Source organism: Petaurus breviceps, unplaced genomic scaffold (assembly GCF_028583685.1).
Source record: "Petaurus breviceps papuanus isolate PSGF00001 unplaced genomic scaffold, PetGlider_PUasm1.0 90760, whole genome shotgun sequence".
Taxonomy (NCBI): Eukaryota; Metazoa; Chordata; class Mammalia; order Diprotodontia; family Petauridae; genus Petaurus; species Petaurus breviceps.
Genome location: NW_027187338.1, coordinates 5505910 through 5526267, shown reverse-complemented (window position 1 = coordinate 5526267; position 20358 = coordinate 5505910). Strand labels below are relative to the sequence as shown.

General features: G+C 46.0%; 2 protein-coding genes across 3 annotated transcripts; one reads left to right on the top strand and one right to left on the bottom strand.

Moving 5' to 3' along the window:
• The first annotated feature begins 2083 nt into the window (after nt 1-2083).
• YRDC (yrdC N6-threonylcarbamoyltransferase domain containing) lies at nt 2084-11722 on the top strand. Of its 2 annotated transcripts, XM_069067972.1 has the most exons (6): nt 2092-2340; nt 2694-2889; nt 5599-5713; nt 6000-6119; nt 9248-9390; nt 9546-11722. In XM_069067972.1, exons 1-6 carry the CDS (start codon nt 2142-2144, stop codon nt 9613-9615), a joined length of 843 nt encoding a protein of 280 aa, XP_068924073.1. In that variant the 5' UTR covers nt 2092-2141; the 3' UTR covers nt 9616-11722. The 2 variants fall into 2 exon arrangements, with proteins under 2 accessions (XP_068924074.1, XP_068924073.1); XM_069067973.1 differs by lacking the exon at nt 6000-6119 and having other exon boundaries at nt 2084-2340.
• A 1633-nt stretch (nt 11723-13355) lies between these two features.
• MANEAL (mannosidase endo-alpha like) lies at nt 13356-19588 on the bottom strand. Its single transcript, XM_069067971.1, has 4 exons — nt 18735-19588; nt 16924-17033; nt 15504-15580; nt 13356-14986 (listed from the first exon to the last, which is right to left on the bottom strand). The coding sequence occupies exons 1-4, from the start codon at nt 19276-19278 to the stop codon at nt 14350-14352; spliced, it is 1368 nt and encodes a 455-aa protein (XP_068924072.1). The 5' UTR covers nt 19279-19588; the 3' UTR covers nt 13356-14349.
• Nucleotides 19589-20358: the final 770 nt, after the last annotated feature.

The window sequence follows — 20358 nt, the reverse complement described above, 5'->3', positions numbered from 1 at the left end:
AGGTTGGAGGCTGAGTTGGAGGCTTGGGGTCTAAAGTGCTCCTGACCTCTTACACTGGGGACTTGTACCTCCAGTACAGAACTTCGAATTCAGGATCCCAAGGGAATGGGAACAGCTCCAGCTGCTGACAATGAGGGGGACTGGGGTGGTTGGAGTGGGGTGTGTGAACACAGGGACTCAGATTATTTAAGGCAGTGGCTTGATCCCAAGTGATTAATTCACTGGAGGGTGGGAAGGTCAGTAGAAACCTCACCTCATTCCAAGTCATGGGTATGATCATCAGTTCAGAAGAGGGTAGATAGGTTGAAACCAGTCCCTCTGGTTGTCTTTGTGAAGTTTGCAACCACACCTTCATCCCTTCACTATAACAGCTCCCCCAGTGGTCCAGAGCCACACTTTGGACCTTCAGATCAGTTAGATTCCTGGGCACCTAAGAAAGAAGTTGCAAAAGTGCCCCTGAGAAAATTTTCATTGGTCTTGCCACCTTCCTCCTGCCCCACTTTGGTAAGGCTTTTAGGAAGGCAGCCTCTGCTTCTGCCTTTTTGTAGATTGTCATACCCCTTCCTGGATTCCAGATGTGGGAAGGGGAGGTTGGGAGGATGCTCAGTGGCAAAGAGGCTGGTGAGAATATGGCTCTGAGGAGGGAGTACTAGAGGTGAAAGGGTTCAAAAATAGGTTACAGCCTTTGTTCTGGGAGGCTTGGCAGCTCTTAAATGAGATTATTTTAGCCTGAATTCTCCCCTCCCCCCCCCAGGCTATAAGTGTAATCATTACATTATCTTTTCCCCTATAGTCACCCATCTTCCTAACTTGCCCCTTCTGTTGAGGACATCACCATCTTTTTGGTCACTCCATTTCTGATTGCTCCCTTTCATCTCACTCATCCAGTCTTCCCTCTGCAACATCTCACATCCATCCCCTTCTCTCTCAGCTGTCACCTGAGTTCATGCCCTCTTCATTTCTCATGTGAATTTGCCTCTTCCAGAAGCTGTCCTCTACTCTGCTGCCATCAAAGTGATTTTTCTAAAATTCGGGTCTGTGTGCTCTAGTGGCTCCTTACTGATCCTGACCAAGTGTTTCATCTTCATCTCATCCATTTTTTTTTTGCTTTTGCTTTTATGGAGGGAAATTGGAGTTGTCAGTTTTTGTGTTGTGTCTGGGTCCGTATTTGAACTCAGGTCCTCCTGACTCCAAGGCCAGTGCTCTATTCACCGCGCCACCTAGCTGCCCATCTCATCCTTTTAAATGTATTTTTGTGTAAGTTTTAGAAAGTACATAATTATTAGTATAAGGACACAACAGTACAATTTTTCAATCTTCTCCAGGTGTCTTTAAAATTAAAAATTCTCCATTTCATCAAGTGTTTTTCCCCCTCTCCCAAACAAATTGACCATATCCAGAAAAGCAATTTTTGAATAAGTGAATATACAGATACTGGGAAGGGACTTGGTATTTCTATAGTTCCTACTATGTGCCAGGTACTCTAGAAATATCTCTTGATCTTCACTGGGATTCTGTGAGACTGGTGCTGTTATCCTGTTTTACAGTTTGAGGACACAGGCAGATAGATGGAGGTTAAGTGACTTGTCCAGGGTCATAGAGCTAAGTGATTGAGGCAGGATGTAAATTCAGATCTTCCGGATTCCAGGCCCAGGACTCTATGCACTGCATCACCCATCTGCCTAATTAGCATCCTTATAGGTTGCTTGCTTGAATTTCTTTTTTTAATGTTAGTCTTCTCAGTCAAAAAAGTTTGGAGATCACTGGTTTAGGAGAATTGCCTAAGAAACACAGCAAAGCCAGTCAATTCAACATATGTTTATTAAGTGCCTAGTACAGTTCCGAAGTGATGGGACCCTCAAAGAACTTAGGTTGGGTGGATGAAATGAGATAATATTGATAAAGTGCTTAGCACAGTGCCTGGCATACAGTGGGTGCTTAATAGATGCTGGTCCCTCGTTTGAAGTCAGGTGACCCACCCAAGCTTCAGGGCCTTCTAACCCAGCCCCCTTTTTTGCCAGCCCCTCCTTGCCCCGCCCCTGCGGCTCCCTGATTCCTGGAGGCGTCGCTGCCCCTTTAAGGCGGCGCAGGCGGGATCTACTGTGCTGACATCACTTCCTCACGGAAGCGCTTATCCGCCGATGGGGCCGGTGCGGACGCCTCCGCCTGCCGTACTGGCGGCCGTGGAGGCCGCAGCCATGGGGTTGGGAGAGGTGTCCCTGACCCCCAGGGTAGGTTGTCTCCTGCCCTCCGGACCTGGGTCCCGGCTCCTGCAGCTGCCTCGGGGTGTCGCTGACTCTCGTGCCGGTCGGGCCGCGGGCTCCAAGCAAGACCTGGAAGGTGAGGGAGGCGGGGAGGGGCGGAGCTGTGGCGGGGAGTACGCTGCTAGTGAGAGTCGGGCCTATGGGGGGCGCTTGCGCTGCCCGAGCTGGGAGGAAGTGTATTTGTGGAGGGGCAGGGGGAACCGTCCCCTGCGGGGCGCATGCATTGCTTGAGCTGAAGTAGTGGGTAATATGAATTGTTTTTCTGGGGGGGGGGGGGGGGGCGGGGCGAAGGCGCCGCCGGGCTAGGGGGGGGTTAGTAGTATCTGAAATGTCTTAGCGCGAGGGGCCGCCGTGGGGCGCATGTGCCGCCCGTGGTGGGCGGGGTAGCTGTCGGTTCCACTCCCACTCCGTCTGTTCTTGTTTTTCCAGGCTGGTCGGAAGCCTTGTCGGCCGCCGTGGCCGCGCTCCGCGCAGGTGGACTGGTCGCCGTCCCCACGGACACGCTGTACGGCGTGGCCTGCTCGGCCTGCTGCTCCGCCGCCCTCGGGGCGGTGTACAGCCTGAAGGGCCGCTGCCAGACCAAGCCGCTGGCCGTGTGCCTGGGCCGCGTGGCTGACATCTACCGGTGAGTCTGGGACTCCCCCCCTTCACACCCACCTGCCGCCCGCGAGCGTCCGGACAGGAGCCTGTTCTGGGAGTGGGTGTGAAGGGAGTCCAGGGCGGAGCTGCCCCTGGGAGGCTTCCCAAGCAGGAGTTCAAGTTCAGCCTCAGACCCTCAAGCCCGTCATTTAACCCTTGTTTGCCTCAGTTTCTTCCCCTGCAAAGTGGGATTGATGACAGCGCTCACCTCCCTGGGTTGTTGTTAAGATGAAATGGGGTAATACTTCTAAAGCATTTCGAAAACCTGAAAGCTATATGAGTGGTAGCTTATTGTTACTATTATTCTGTGAACATAAACCATCAGCTTCAAAGGGCTGGTCAGACCATTTATATAGCTAGGGATCCATGTATGCAAAAATGCTTCAGAAGTGAGGGAATTCAGTTCATTTCCTCAAACCTTTAGGGTGTTATATCCCTGCTGTGTAGTATGTTGCTCCTTAAGGTAATGTTTTTGTCTTCAAAAGGCTTATAGTCCTAAAACCTCAAAAATCTGTAATTCTGGACAGAGGATGATTGGCTGAGAGTGATATAGACAAAATGTGCTAGAGATTCAGAGGAGGAAATGATCAGTTTTAGGAAAGGGTATTGTGGGAGACTTGATACTACAAAGACTTATTTTTTCCAGTTTAACTGCTTTCCTTGCTCCAGCTTTACTGAGTTAGGGATAAGGATTAGACCTGTGATTTCACTGGTAGAGAGCACTTCTGATGAGGAAACTTTTATCATAACAGGTTGGCACCTTTTTGAAACTTATAATCTTAGCCTTGAACCCCAAGAAATCAAGTCACTTGCCCAGAGTCACAGCCATTATGTATCAGAGCCTGCACTTGAATCCAAGTTGTCCTGACCTTTGGGGCTGGCTCTATAGCTACGACACCACTGCCTTCACATGGCTGGCCATCAGACATCTCTGACACATTTAACTGCAACAAAAACTTCTTATGTATTTGAAGTGGATAGTTTTATGGGTGATTAAAGCATCAGTTAAGTTCTTACTGTGTGCAAAGCACAGTGTTGAGTGCTGGACATACAAACAGAAAAGTAAAACAGTCCCTGCTCTCAGTGAGTTCACAGTCTAATGGGGGAACCCAAATATCTGGGAGATTCAGCTTCCAATCACATGGAAAGGTCCCATGGTTCTTTGGGTGCAGCAGCAAGGCAGATGGTAATGCCTCTTGTCAGTTTCCACTGGTAGAATCATCAGTTTTTGACACCGAACTATTTGACAGTGCCAAAGATTTTGGTAGCAATGACTTTCCAGGTCGTGAGTGGATATGGCTAGAGCATCTCTAGGAGCAGTTACAAGGCTCCATCACCATGGGGTACTTCTTGGGCTGATACCTGTGGGGAGTGGACCAAGAGCATAGTTATTCCCAAGGTTCTTGGTTGGGTTCAGGGTCCTAAACTATCTCCATCAGGAGAAATGGTGATCAAGGTGGTGGTTGTTTGACCTGGCTTTTAACATCTTGCTTCCTGTCTCTACCTCAATGTCATGCTGCCTTAGCTAGTATGCATTGTGTGCCCTGTGAGTAGTACTTGGTTGATACTTGGTAGGGATGGTTGGCCCCTTCAGTCCACAGGAATTGCTTCTTATGGGCTAAAAGTAGAACTGGTGGTCCCAGGGAGTTGCTGCTACTCCCAGGCCTCTTGTGCCTATTATCAGCCTCTTGGTGGCAGTTTGTCAACCATTGTTACTGCGGTGATGAGGAAGTTATGCCTCTTCCAGGCAATGATTTCTCTCCTCATTGATCTGGGCTAGAGGCAGGTCTGGTGGTTGAGGCATCTATTCCCATGGCATTCAAGGCATTCTCTTGGCATTCAAAGTCCTGTGCTGGGTTCATCCGTCTGAAGGGAGATTGTGATCAAAGTGGTGGTGGCCTAATCTTTGTGGCACATTCTGCCTCATCTCTCCTAATTTAGAATATCTTACTGCTTCGGCTGGGTTGTCTTGCTTGCACTGTGACTGGGAGTTGGCTGGCAGTTGGGGTGTTGAATGGTCCCTTCTCCACAGGAATTACTTTCCCAGTGGTAACTGTGAGGGCCAATTATAATAATTATTATCATTATTTTCTTCAATGATCACTTTTGTCTCTTGTTTAGTTAAGTAAACCTAGCATAGTTGTGCATGATGTTTCCTTCCATTCTTCTCTTTTTTTATGACAAAAACTTTAAATTAAGGTTGAGTATCTATTTAGAACTCAGTTGTGGTATTAGACAGTGATAGGCTAATCATATAGAACATTATTAAGACATTTGAAAAATAGACTAAATCTACCTTCAGTGCATTTAACATTGACTCACATTTAGCCCACAGAAAAAAATGAAGGAAATGAAAGTTTTAGCTGTACTTTGAAGGATAGATAGGTTTTCAACAGTAGAGTGGATGTTCTAAACATAAGTAGTGGCATGAATAAAGGTACAGAGCTGGGGCAGAGGGTAGGGCATCTGTGGCACCAGGCTGTTAAGGGCCTGAAGTGACAGGCTAAGGGCTGGAGTATGAGGCAGCCCAGACCCTAAAGGTTGGGAGCCAGAGTGAATGTCATTAGAAAGAGGCAGGGTTTGGGTGGTCACTGTTAGCCATCACGTGCTGCAGGGATATGTGGTGTTAATCCAGGGCTGACCTGCAGTGACTGTTCCTCAGACACTGAGTTTTTTTTTTTTTATTCTTACCCAGGTATTGCCAGGTGAAGGTCCCCCGAGACCTCCTGGAGGATCTGCTGCCTGGTCCTGTGACCCTGGTAATGGAGCGTTCAGGAGAGCTCAACAAGGACCTGAATCCTTTTACCCCAGTGAGTACAAAACTGAAAAGTGTAATCTGTGGAGGGACTCAAGCCATCTCATTCAGACCAGCCCTATACTACCCATTTTACAGATAGGGAAACTGATAGTGAATTTGTGGCAGAGTTGGGACTAAAACACAGAAACCTGGGCTTCTGCTCTTTCCATTGCACTCTACTGCCTGATTTTCCATCTCCTACTTAATTCCTTAATGGCTCAGGATCTGACAGTTGATTTCAATAGATTCTTGTGCTTTTCCCAGCTTCAGGCTTCTTGACTGTTTTATTTGCCATGTAGCTTGTAGGTATTCGGATACCCGATCATGCCTTCATGAGAGATTTGGCTCAGACATTTTCAGGACCCATTGCTCTCACCAGTGCCAACATTAGCTCACAGCCAAGTTCATTGAATGTTAAGGTAAGTTTTGTCACTGTGTGCTCCCTCCTCCCTGAACTATTGGTGATTTCACCACAGGCTATAGATGTATCAGAACCTTTAGAGAGCTCTGGACTGAGATGATTAGCTTCTCTTCCCCTGGCTCTGTGACCACAGGAAAAGTCACTGCTTTTACCTCTTGATTAGAATCATAGATCTAGAACCAGAAGGGACTTTGGAGGATATCTAGTCCAGTACTCCAGTTTTATAGATTAAAAAAAAAAAAGTCTAGAGAGGTTAAATAAGTTCTCCAAGATCACATAGGTAGTAGTGAGGGACAAGGCTGGGATTTGAATTCAGGTCCTATAACTTCAAGTTCAGTTTTCTTTCCACTCTACCTTGAAGCTTCTGTGTATTCCGTGTTGAGTGGGAAAGAAGCCATGCCCTGTTCCACCTTTCCTAAAGGGCAGAGCCACATTAATATACCTGTGGAGTCTAATTATAGACTCCTCTCCCTCCCATGCTCTCCCCCCCCCCCCCCCCAATAAATTTAAGTGAAAAACATTAAAAGAGGCCTGTAGTACCAGTGCAATATTTACAGCACCCGCAATCATGATAAAGACCATGACTATAAATATCGCATGATGTTCCATTGCAAAATATAACAAACTTTTCATATAGAGGACAGAACTGAAGCATGCATTTAGACACCAGAAAACTGAATCCCAAAACTGGTAAGCCGATTCCATCCTAATAGTAAAGAAATTGACAAGTCATAACAACACAGAGACCCATGCCATCCTTCAGCCTTCCCACAAACCAATATAAGATCAGTATTTTTTCACAAACCTCTCTATCTCCTTGCCTGAGCTCCTCTCTCTCCTGCCTTCTCAATAGCTCTGGCTCCCAGCTTCCTGTGGCTCTGCTCTACCCTTCAGTAAACTCCTCCCACCACAGGCTCCTTGTGACTACATTCAGTCTATTGGGGGCAGAGTTTATTTTCCAAGCAGGGAAGGTCTTCAAATTCCCCCTAGGCCAATCAAGGGGCAGGAAAGATCTTCAAATTCTCATTACCTTTACAAGGCCCTACCCTGAAAACCAAATACAGCGACACCTCTGATAGCTTATGCAACCTTCTGTACCCAAAGCTCCTCTGAAGGAAAATTGGTCATCCAGTTTAATGTTTTTCTGAAGTTTTTTAATGTTAATTTTCATCTAAGTCACTGTGGTCATTATATATTCTCCTGACTTGGGTTTCTTCCCTGTACTTCACTTCTTACAAGTATTATCAAACTTTTTTTGTATTTCTCATATTCATCATTTCTTATAGCACAGTATACCTTACATTCACATTCAAAATTTGTTTATTCCCCAATTACAAGATACAGTTACCAAATAGTTTCAAAGATTACTCCTTTATAATACTGGTAATATTGCAAAAATACTTCAGACTTTGCTTATCTGTGCTGTGAGACTGATTTTCCAGTACTTTAATGGAAAAAGACATAATTCTATTCAGTGTTTGTTTTAGAAGTTCCTGAAGGTGGCCTTGTTCTGGCATTGGAATGAATGGCTCACTTTTGGGAAAGTAGTCTAAGCACTTGCTCCTTTTTCCTCTGCAAGTTTGAGATCTGGTGATCCTATGTCCCCTTCATTCCTACTTTTCCTCCCCATTATTTCCCTTGAGGTTCTAGACCCTTTGTTCATCCTTGATGACTTTTGTCTAATCCTAAAAAGTAACTCCTTTGCAATTTTTTTTAAACATTTGACAAAGGAGGTTTACTTTGTTGTAACACAGCAAGAATAAACAGCAAGGATATAATAGCACTTTAGAAGGAAATCCCCCTTGATTTTTTATCTGGTTGTTAAGTCATTGGCTTATGATGTCTCTTGGCACCCACAAATCTGAAAAGTACACAGACTATATGAGGCTGGGACTTTTTATATCCCTCCTTAGCAACTTAATATAGCACTGAATCTGTGAATTAATTTAGACTGAATAGTTATTTGCATTATGTTGTAATTTTCATTCCTCTTGTAATATCATTAGTCTGATACCCTTTGTGGCATTTGTACTTATTAGGGGTATAAAGTGCAGAATTCCCCAGGACACTGTACCTCCTCCATAACCACGGGGTATTCTTTTTTAAGCAATTGGGGTTAAGTAACTTGCTCAAGGTTACACAGGCAGGTGTTTCTGGGTGTGGTGCTAAGTATCAGAGCCTGGATTCGATCCCAGGTCATCCCAACTCTGGGGCTGGTGCTCTTACTCACTGTGCTACCTGGCCGCCCCAGGGGTATTCTTTTGATACCAAAGGAAGAGACCAAGTATCTCCAGATTGACTATAGGCAGTTGTTTAATCAATTATTACAAATACTTATGAACGAGAAATATTCAGTCTGGGGTGACGGCCAGACAGTTTGGTGCATCCCTGCTAAAGAACCCCCAAAATCACTGTAGTAATTATAGAAAATAGACAAAAGGAGGAGGAGCTAGAGAGTAAGTACATCACTACTGATTGGTGAATATTTTGGGGTTTTTGCTTAGTAATGAGCTTTGGGCGTTAAGCTAATGTTATGCCCAAACATAAGTGTGTGTATTTATCATGTATTGATCACATACGGGTCATGATATTCTTGTTATGCCTTTCATAGGTCATGGTATCTAAGTTTGAACTCAATACAAAACTATGATTTGGTATCTAAGTTATGATTTATTAACAGGTCACTATGTTCATGTTTCCTTCCACCTTTCACAGAGTTTAAGTTTTTGTTTTTTTCCCAATCAGGACCCCACAAGGGGCTAAGCTTTCTCGCCTTCACTCACTCCCCCCTAACCCCTACTTCAGAGATGAGAAAAGAGGAGAGCAGGATTCACTGGAGTGATTCTGTTTTTATACTAATTTGGGTTGCTGCTATGGAGAACTTGAACATTTCAGCAGGTTATTATTGTATAAGCATCTGTGCATAGCAGCTTCAGGAAATCGCCTAAACAGCTGGAAATCTTGTATAGAACAGAGTTGTAGTAAACAAACCCTTTAATGATTTGGTGTTTTGTAGTTAGACAACTTTGGTTTTGCTCTGTGTTACTTAGAAGGTGTGTACAATGCATGATCGTTGTAGAGAGCATTGGTGAGTGTTCACCCTAACCTTATTTGTGTTATCTTCAGGAGTTCCAGGATCTCTGGCCTCAGTTGTCCTTAGTCATTGATGGAGGACCAATTGGAGATGTAAAAAGTCCTGAATGTCGACTTGGCTCCACAGTGGTAGACTTGTCAGTTCCTGGAAAGTACAGAATTATTCGACCAGGCTGGTATGTGTGTTCTCTCAGAGTGGGTAGAAAAGGGGTGGGGTTTTTTTTCTCCCCTCTGGTAAAAAGAGAAGGGTGAAACTTATGATTTAGGAAATTCTTGTTGTATAAGAGTCTTCAGGATTAAAACGTATTTTGTCCTTTGTTGCTTCCTCTAGTGCACTGACCCAGACTGCAGCTATCCTTCAGAAGAAGTACGGCTTGGTTCCTTCAGAGCCCTGCTCATGAAAAGGGAGGAAGAGATTACAAGGACTGGAGCTAGGCACTGTGTGTCTGTCATTTGGTGTGACCTTGTTTAATGAGGTCATTGGGGCCACTTCTACAGCCTTAACTCTTCAAGTCTTGGAGATTTCGAGGGAACCTCAGACTCTGCTTCTCTGAACTTATAATATAGCTGATTCTTTCCATTGGTTTGATGGGAAAAGAGACACGATTACATTCAGTGTTGGTTTTATAAGTTCCTGAGGATGGCCTTATTCTGACATTGGAATAAGTGGTTCACTTTTGGGAAAGTGGTCTAAGCATTTGCTTCTCTTTCCTCCAAAGGTTTGAGGTCTGGAGAGATCCCCCATCTGGGTCCCTGGCTGGTAGCATAGGCCAGGGCCTTGTGACTGTTATTATTAGTACCAAGTGACCAATGTCTTGTTTTTTTGCTAGTGGGGTTGGAACTAGAAGAAAGTAAAATCTCAAAAGGCATTGGTTATGCTCTGTATTACTTCTTGGGGCAGTGTCTGTTTCCAAATGAGATAAAATTATAAAGTGCTTGGTGTGGTGTCTGGCTCATAGTAGGCACTATGAAAATGCTTCTTATCTTCTCTGCCCTCTCTTCCTTTTACCTGCAGAGATCAGTGGTATTCTAAATGCCAGGGAATCCCGTAGTGAGATAAGATGGCGGAGTAAAACCTTACTTGTTTGGCTGATAATCAGAAATCAAGTCTGAGACGTGACCAATATGAGGTTTAGACTTCTAAAATATCAGGATGTCCACCTCCACTGAAGTCATGGTGTGATTGTTCTTTTGGGCTCTTGAAGTCCGTTTTCATCAGGAAGAGGAATCTGGAAGTGTCAGTGTGGAAAGGCTTTGAATCTGGGCTCAGTGAGTGACAGGGTCTCTGGCTTTTGAGGCATGGCCTAACCATTACATTCAGCCACCGTTTATGAAGCCTTACTCTGTCCCTGGCACTGTTGGGTGACAGATATTCCAGGAAAACAAAAAAAGGAAATGATTTCTTCCCTCAAGGAAATTCTGTTAGGATGTTGCAATGTACGTGCAGATTAACAAAAGGTAAAATCCTGAAAATAATTTCAGGAGAGAAGGAACGCTAATATGGGAATGGGGCCTGTGAAGGGCCTAGGGCAGGAAGTGCTGTTAGCACCTTAATGGAAGGAGGGAGCACTTTTGAAAAAGTCAACAATGAGAATAGAGTTCATTACAAGTGTGGGGAAAGGCCTATGCAAAGACACAGGCAGGATACCCACTGCTGGAACAGATGCCAGTGTGAGTGGAACAGAAGTAAAGGAGAATGATATAAAATGAAACTGAAAGCTTATGTTGGAACTAGGTTGTATTGGGCTTTAAAGGCTAACCTGAAGAGTCTAGATTTGGTCACAGAGACAGTAGGGAGCCATGGAAAGATTTTTAAGGAGAGTAATGGTCAGATCTGTTTTGAGAATATCCATTTGGGAAGTTTGTGGAGGATGAATGGAGACGAAGGTTGGGAGTCTAGTAGCAGAGATGCTGATTATAAGGTTATTGTAATATTCCAGATGAGATAGCAAGATATGGCAGAGTAACAGACAAACGATTGAATGAGCTCAGTGTTGGGAAATTAGGCTTGGCAAGACTCACCAATTGATAGGGTATGCGGATTGAGTAAGGATGACCAGTTGGAAAAATTTTGGCATTTAAAGCCATTCATAACCTGGTTTCTTCTTAATTTTTTCAGTCATCTTACACCTTATTTTTTCCATATACTCTGCAGTCCAGTGACAGCCGGTCTCCTTTCTGTTCCTCAACAACATTCCATCTCTGGACTCATGAATCTTCACTGGCTGTTCTCTCATGCCTAGAATTCACACCCTCTTTACTCCTACCTCCTACCTCCCTTCAGGTCTCAGCTGAAGCCCCACTGTCTTTCCTAAGCCCCCTTAGTCCTAGTGCCTTCCTTCTGAGAGTACCTCCAAGTTGTCCTGTGTATCTCATGTGTGTGTCTCCTTCATTAGACTGGGAGTTCCGTAAAAACAGGGAGGATTTTTTGTTTTCCTTTTGTATTCCCAGTGATGAGCACAATATCCGGCATGTAAATGCTTAATAAATGCTTGTTGATTAACTTGATGCTGTCCTGATGGCCACAGTTATGATACTTGCAAGAGTATCTTACAAGAGATACTTGCAAGGGTTGGGGGAGGAAATAGTTTGATATTGATCATGTTGCATTTAAGATTACTAAAAGTAAAGGTATCTAACAGGAATTTGGTCATCAATAGTTTAGGAAACATTAGGACTGTATAGTTTCATTTAGGAATTTTATCTGTTGGGGATGAGAGGTCATGGGAAGATTTTTTTTTAAGAGTGAAAGAGAGCTGTTTGAATGTTTTAGGTGTTAGGGGAGGGAGATATGAATTAAGGAAAGATTGATGAGAGCAAGGAGGGAGTGCTTGAGGGGGGCAAGCTCCTGGAGAAGATTTGGGGAGGGGTGGGATTGAGAGGAGAAGGAAGGCCATTTCCTAGAGTCCAGAGGAAAGGACAAAAGGAGAAATGATGCTGATTATTTTCTAGGTGTGAAATAGGAGAGGGGGAGCTTGTGACAGATGGCTTTGATTTTTCTTTGTGAAGTACAGGACCTGGCTGGACATAAGCAGTGTTGGAGGCTGCAAAAGCAGTTGCTTCTGGAGACATTGAGAGCAGAATTGGGAAAGGATCATTGCCACATGATTTGTTGCAGGGGAATAGATTTTTTGATCACAGCGACTTTATGTCTCCCTGGGTATGAACACCACTGCCATATTGATGATGGTTGGAATCCTTAAGTATTTTCAGTTGGATGCCAATTGAGCTCTAATAGAGTTCACTAGAAAGAATGATGGCCATAGTTGGGGGATGCCTGGCTTCCTGTCCTTCCTCTGGCACTTGATCCTTCCTCAGTGAACCTCAGTTTCCTCATAAGCTGAGATGGAAACACTTGTTTACCTAAAGTACTTCCTTCAGAGTGGTGAGATTCAAACAAGGCAACGAATGCCAAATGTTTGCCTATCTCAGAGAGCTACTTAAATGTCAGTTACTACAATACTTCTCATTAACTCAGCCAGGGTTGCCAGGTAGGCCTCTTGACAGCAGCTTTAAAGAAGATCCTCCTAGGTAATGCAGTGGTTTACTTGTAATTTAAAGGAGTCCTCCCTGTGAGCCCCTACCTGCAGGGCAGAGTGGAGAGTATACTACAGAGCAAATGTTTTTGAAACTTTACAAGTTTAAATGTTTCAGCCCAGCGTGTCTCCAGATTTATCACAAATTCAGAATGAAATGTCATAGTAAAACAAGCTTGGAGTGGGGGAAGGGAGAGGAATTAGCACTTCTATAGGGCCCACTACATGCCAGACACTGCTAAATGGCTTTTACCACTGTTTCATTTGTTCCTCATAACCACCTGCCGAGGTAGGTGCTATTTTCCCCGTTTTACAGTTAAGAAAGAGGCACACGGGAATTACTTGCCTGGGTTCACACAGTGAGTGAGGCTTGATTTGAACTCAAGCCTTCTTGACTCCAGACCCAATGCTCTCTGTCCCGTGCCATGAACTGCCAAGCAGGTAGAAATAGGAAGACCTAGGTCTTAGTTCTGTCTTTGCCAGTACTAAACTCCTTCCCTTGGACTTGTGGATTCTCCTTCCTGGACATATATTCCCACCTGCAAAATGAAGTTGGAACTAGATAGATCATTGAGGGTCGTTTACACTAATGGTGTAAGGAACACTTCTGACTAAAAAAGAGAGCACTTGACATTTATTTAATTAATACAAATCACAGTAGCACTGAAAAGTGGCTCTACTGGGTGGGGTTCATTACTTAAAATTTTTGCAAACAGGGATGTGTGAGCTGGAGGCACCCAAAAGAACCATTAATGCCATCTCTTTCTCACTACTGTCCCATCAACCTGCAGCATTCTGCAAGCCAGATGAATCCCCTGAATAACAGGTTTTGTTTTGTTGCTGAACAGGAGGAGTTTTGAGCCATGTAGACTCATAATTCTGGACACAGGAAGCAAAACACGGGACTCAGTATACTCCACCTCCAGGCTCAGTAAACTTCAGGAAAGGAAAGCCCCCATCTTTGCCCCTGCCTATAAGGTAGGCTTTGCTGTGTAGGGCAGTTGATTGTTCAGATTCCTTCTCACACTGATTTCTGCCCATCAATCATACACTATGGAATTTTTCTTTTAAAAATAAGGAAAAGCTTCTTGGAGGAGGCAGACCATAATTTCCACTTCTATCCTCAGGGAGAAGAGCAAGGCATGAGGTGGGGCTTGAGAAAGGGCTAGGATGCATGCTGAGCCCTAACCCTGCCCTCACTGTTTTGGGAGCAGAGCAGCTGTTTGTGAAGTACCACAAATACTCCTCCATTTTATGCTGACCTACTGTAGCAAAGTTCAAGTCTAGAAAGGAATTTGGAGCTTTACTGAATGTCCTAATGCTGGCTCAGATGCCAGTAAGACTGTGTCTGTCCCCAGCCAACTGTTAACTGCTACTGAGTGGACAACCCACCACACTATCCCAACCTAAGGAGCTTGATTCTTTCGTTCTCCACATCTGGCCTCATCACCAGAGGCAACACCCAAGAGCTCCAGTGCTCCTAGCTCGGAGATGAAGGTTTCTGTGGCCTCATTCAGTTGTGCCACAGTCCAACTCCTTTCCATATATCTGGGACTCAGGTGTTTCCTCAACTCCATTTACTTTAGTCTGCAGATCCAGTCACATCAACCATTGTTCCTTCTCTTTAATGAAATGCTCGGCCCAGCGCCGAGTCAGCTGCAGGTACAAGTTAGGTTGGTGGGGCAGGTAGTCCAGGTAGAGGCGGGTGAGGGTCTTCTTGGGGATGGCCTTCTCAATCTGGGTCCCTTCATGCCACTCATTAAAGGAAGTAATGGAGACAATCTCGGGCCTCACTGTGAGGGCTGCCTGCAGGGCCGTCTCATAGTACTTGCCATTGACCCGGTTTCGGGTATTGTGATTGTTCCAGGGCCTAATGCTGGTGTCAATATAGCCAGGCCCCACACTTGGAATGAACATCAGATTGTTGGCATCACAAAAAGTCTTGACTGCTTTCCAGTTCTGGTGGGAGGAGCCAAAGGAGAATCCATTGGAGGCAAAGTATGTGTACATGCCATCAAAGCCAGCAGACAAGATGTCACGCTTGTGTGCCTCTTCCACCAGCAGGGCGATGAACACCCCATCGTAGGGAGTGTTTCTGATCGAGTGGGATCCTGAGGGGGTGAGGAGGTGGGCCCAAGCCTCAGGTGGGGTAAGGTACGAGTCATAGATATAGAACAGCGGCAGGCTCCTGCCCATGCTGTTTTTATAGCGGTAAAATGCTCCATGGGATCCATACCTGAAGTGTGGAAAGCAACACAAAAACTCTGTTAGGAGCATGTGTGCCCAGTGTGTGAGCCTAGATGGAGCAGAGCTGCTAGACACTTTTAAGTCTGAAAAAATGTTTTATAACTATTTCAGTATAATTGGTTTCCTTTGTAATTGTGTGCATTTTATGTATTTAAAAACATGACTCTGAAAAGGGCTTCATAGACTTTATAAGACTGCCTGAGGGGTCCAGGACACAAAGCAAGGTGAAGCCTAGTTCTACAACCAAGTCTGGTTGCTTGTATGTTTGGTTGTATGTATGTCTGATCTTGCATGTAAACCCTATGAGTAGTCCACTACGAACATGCCACAGCCCAGTACTCTGGCCTTATCCCTTTGATGTTGGAACATTTGTGTTTCTCATGTCCCAAACCCTCATGCTGGGACACCCCCACCCCTAACCAGCATAGGTAATTGTTGTGAATGGGATTCTTTTGCTCAGGTCCAAGGAAGTCCCCATGCTGGGCTCAGCACATCCAAAGCCTTACGTATCAATGATGTACTTGACGTTGTCATGAAGTGTCTGGTCATCCCGACCCTTGTAGGGCTGTATGTGAAAGGCCACCTGCCATAGATAAAAATAAGAGGTGGGTTGTGAACGTCTGCCCTGCTTGGAGTGAGCAGCACAGGAAGTGAGGCTGTTTTACTGCCTCCTCCCCCCACTTCAGGAAGGAAGCTATCCCTTACTAAAGTATTTAGGCCTGACATGGCAGCCACAACCTTCAGGCAGCTATAGTGACCACTTCTTGGAGCAGAAGAGGCAAAGACGATAAAGTGCTGTATTAATGAAAAAGAAAAAGGCACTGGCTTTGGAGTCATATCTGGCTTCAAATATCCAACTAGCCTAACTTCTCTGTAACTGGGCAAGTCACTGGGCCCTTTGGGCCAGCTCTGAAATTAGGGGCAAGGATTGGTTGAAGGCTGAGGTTATTCCAGCCCTAAAACCTATGGCTTTATGACTTCAGTTCAAGTCCCATTTCTGTCACTTACTAGCTGTGTGGTTCTAGAAAACAAATAATTAGATGGTGCAGTGGATGGAGTGCTAGACTTGGAGACAGGAAAAACAGAATTCATTATTAGTACTTAGACGCCAGCTGTATGACCCTGGGCAAGTCCCCTAATCACTGTCTGCCTCAGTTTCCTTATCTGTAAAATGGGGATAGTAATAGCACCTTCCTCTGAGAAAGGTGAGAATAAAATATTTGCAAAACAGGCTAAAAGTGCTATCTAGATACTAGCTTTTAATAAACACCTTGAACAGAACAGTTTCCTCTTCTGTTAAAGGGAGGTGATAATTCTTTTACAGGGCTGGCCTCCCCATTGCTAGTGCCTTCCCTCTGCAATTACCTTCCGTTCCCCATATGCATCTTGTATGTGAGTAATCTGCGTACTGTCACCTTCATGGGAGTGTGAGCTCCGTTGGGGCAGGAGCTGGGTTTTGCTTTCCCTTGTATCCCCAAGGCTTAGCCCAGTGCCTGGCACATGGTAAACCCTTAATAAGTGTAAACAGGCAAGAAAAACACAAAGTAATTTGAGAATGAAGAAAAGTTACAACCGGGGGTTCAGGAGATGGCGCCTTAGCTCAGGCGTGGAAAAAGGAGGTCAGTCTAGTTACAGATTTTAAAGTCTTCAAGCTGGAAGGGAACTTGCCTTTGAGAACACCTAGTTCAAGTCCTTCCATTTTACAGATGAGCTAAGAGCTTCTGGGACCCAGTAAGCCTGAGCATCTTTAAATTCTCCCTGATTGGCTTCAACCACTTCCTGAAAAGTGATTGAACACTTAGGAAAGGGGGAGCCCAAGAAAATAATCATATCCCAACAAACAAAGCGGTCCCATATGCCACCCACACCACAAAGCTAGGCAGAAGAGGACTTGGAGCAAGGAAAGGAGGCACTTAATCTACTCACCTTGATGCTGTACTGATGTGCAGCATCAAGAATAGCAGGTACTAGATCATCCGAGGGTTCCCCATTGTCATCAGCCATGCCTGGTGGGTACCAGGACAGGACCAGGACCCCTATGACATAAAATAGTAAAAACAGCCCACGTGTAGACAGCATTTTCCTTACTGCAATCCTATGAGTCTTGTTCAGCCCCATTTTATGCATGGAAAACGAACCTCAGAGAGGGGAAGTAACTATCCTAGGGTTATACAGCTAATAACATAAGATCCAAAACGACTTCTAGGACAAGTAATCTATTGCTTACTGCAGGGGAACAGTTCCAGGCCCAACTTCCTTAGCCTACTTACACAGACATAAATTTTAATTAGAATGCTAAAAAAGTCAGTCTATAACTTCGGAGGAATGTTTCTGAGAAATCTGAATGAGTCCAAGGCTGTTCCACTTCTCTTTATTTAGGAGAATTTAATAAAATAATGGTCTAATCCAAAAGATGCAGTAGCACTGGAGCTGTCCGCAGGTTGTGGTGCTGAAACCCCAGCTTTTGGGGGGGGAATAAGAGCTGTCCCTCAGGTGAGCAGAAATACAAGTCAGTCCTAGCACATAGAAAAGACCCATCTACGATTAAACAAGAAAATGAGGCAAACCTCGTGTTTAGCAATCCAAACTTTTTTTCCTCTGAAAGAAAGCTTTTTTCCTTTTTTTTGGTGAAAAATAGCAAGAAAAATTCTACTGATGAATTCTGAAATAATAACCTCCCCAAGCCCAAGGGATTCTTGGAGCCAATAAGGATCTAGAGGGATCAGAAGTAGTTAAGAGGACTACCTCCCAGTGTCTGAGACACGAGAATTTATCTTCTCCCCAAAGTTAATTTCTTTAAGAACCCCCATAATACACATCTGCCAATGCCACTGGGAGAGCAGGCCAAGGAGCCAATCTCTCGGCTTACAAACAGAGAGTAATGTTCTTTCTCAAATGGCCACATTGTGTGCCTATGTTAGAGAGCAGCAAAGGAGGTCATTCAGTGCTTCAGGACTACTGGGGCCCTCCACTCCCCTGCCTTTGTGAACACCCACACCCTTTCAGGGAACGAACTCAAAGAAGTCTCCATCTTGTTATTAAGTCTGATGCAACTGCTTAAATGAGCTTGCAGCCCTGTCACCTCCACTTGCCTGAGATCTCAGGCAGAAAATGAAGACTCCATTAGCATGGCCTCTATCGAGCTTGAATTTACTCTCTTCCCCAACCCAATTTGCTCTGTCAATCCAGGTTCCAGCCAAAGATTTTGAATCCCCCCCAACTTATATTTTTATTCTTAATAAATTAAAAACAATGTGTCTCCCAAAATGGACAGTTCCTGACTAGGACCCTGCATACACCCTTAACTGCCTCTCCTATATCCCTGGCTCAGACACCAGGATGTGGGATCAGGGAGGGAGGGCATGGCTGCCTATTTAGGTGTATGTGGAGGGGGTGGGGGTAGTAGCTTACTTAGCAGCATAATGTAGAGGAAAGCACTGAATTTAAGAGTCAGAAGACAACTTGCTGAATCATGGCCCTGCTACTTATTACTTGCATGACCTTGGGCAAATCATTGGACTCTTCTAGACCTCAAGGTTCTTCATCGGAAAAATGAGGCTTTAGGGAATTTGAGAGGGTAGTATTTTGGAAGGTGATATGAGATTACCTGGGGGAGGGACCCTTACCTTACCTTAGCTGGGGCCCATGGAAAGGTCCTTTGTGTATTTGCATGGGGGAGGGGGGCAGGGAGGACCCTGTTTGGGGCCCAGGAAGCCTTGGGGGAAGGAGATCCTTACCGATGGCAGCAGCTTTGAGCTGGTTCATATGCTCCCGCAAGACTTCAGGATCCCTGGAGCTGTAGGGTCCCAGCTCAGGGTAGAAACTGGAGCCCAGATCATCCGGGGGGCTATGGCGGCCCTTGGGGTAGCTGGCAGATACTTTGGGGTCCCAGTGCGGTACCATAACATGGTCCCAGTGCACATAGCGGCCCTCCCGGCCCCGTGGACTGCCATACCACGAATAGTAGAAGACGTGCAGGTCCGAGTAGACCGGCGGACCAGATCCCGGGGCAGGTACAGGAGCCGGGGCAGGGCTCGGGCCCGCAGCTGTGCGCGGCGGCGCTGGGGGTGGTGGCTGCGGAGCACGGGCTGCCTCCGCCTCTGCTGCTGGGGGCCCAGCGGGCACGGGGGCACGGCGCTCAAATGGGCCCAACTCCAGTCCTGGGGCGAGCTCTGGGAGCCCATCGGGAGCCTTCAATGTGCGCAGCCCCATGAGGGTGCCAAAGGCGAAGAGCAGAACGAGGAAGAGCGCGATGCAAGCGCGGCGCCGCCGCCGGGCCATGGCCGGCTGCAGACCTCCCTCGGGCTCAGACCCGCTACCAGTCTAACCCCCGGCCGCGCTCGGGGGCCTTCCCTCTTTAGCCATGGCCCAACGGGCCTCCTGGCCCAGGTAGCGACCGCAGCCTCCTGTACATAACTTCGACTCACTTGCGGCCTGAGTCCCACAGAGACGACTTCTCCTCGATTCCAACCTAAAGTAAATAAAGAAATAAAATAACACAATCGACTCCTCCCGAACCCTCCCTGCAGTGCAGGCGGGCCCTGCACACAGAGAATGCAGTCGGCTTGAACCATGTTGCCCAGTGCTTTGGGGGTGGGATTGGGGGAGGTGGAGAGACCCAATGCTGAAAGAGGCCAAAGCAAAATACAACTGCCATCCCTACGGGACTCTACGGACCGAGAATTCTAGATTAAAGTTGTTTTTAATTTATTCTGTGAGACTGTTTCTTTAGGTTCAACATGATAGAGGAGACCAGCTGGAAATCTATGGAGCTTCCCCCCTCCTCCGCGCCCTGGTGCTGCATGGAAAGGCCCGAGCTGCGACTTTAGGGATGCAATCTTCCAGATTCCTACTATTCTGACCCTATTCTCCAAGCCATTGCTCGAGTCCTGGAGACCCAGATACCCAACAGCTCCGCCCTCAGGGAGCGCAGTACCGGGCTGGTATTAGCATCGTTTTAGAATCCCCAAACCAGCTGTTGTAAATCAGATATTTGGCATCCAATTTCAAACCATGTGTTGCTCAAAGCTCTGGAATGCCGGCCCCTCCATTCATTCCCAGGATGGGCTCTTAGCATCCCTCCCCAATCCCTGAACTGACCGCATCTAACACTCACCTGCCTCGCTGAGCCAGTCCCCTAAACCTCCAGCAAGACCTTCTCCACTATCGTTTCTTCACACAACCCCGTCCCATAAGAGGACTCCTTTGGCCCTCCCTGCCTCACCAAAACCCCTTTATTGCTTCTGCGGAGAAACCTAGTGGACACAGGACACCTCTGTTTTACCTTCTTTATCCATTTACTGACATCTACACACACACACACACACACACACACACACACACACACACACACACACACAC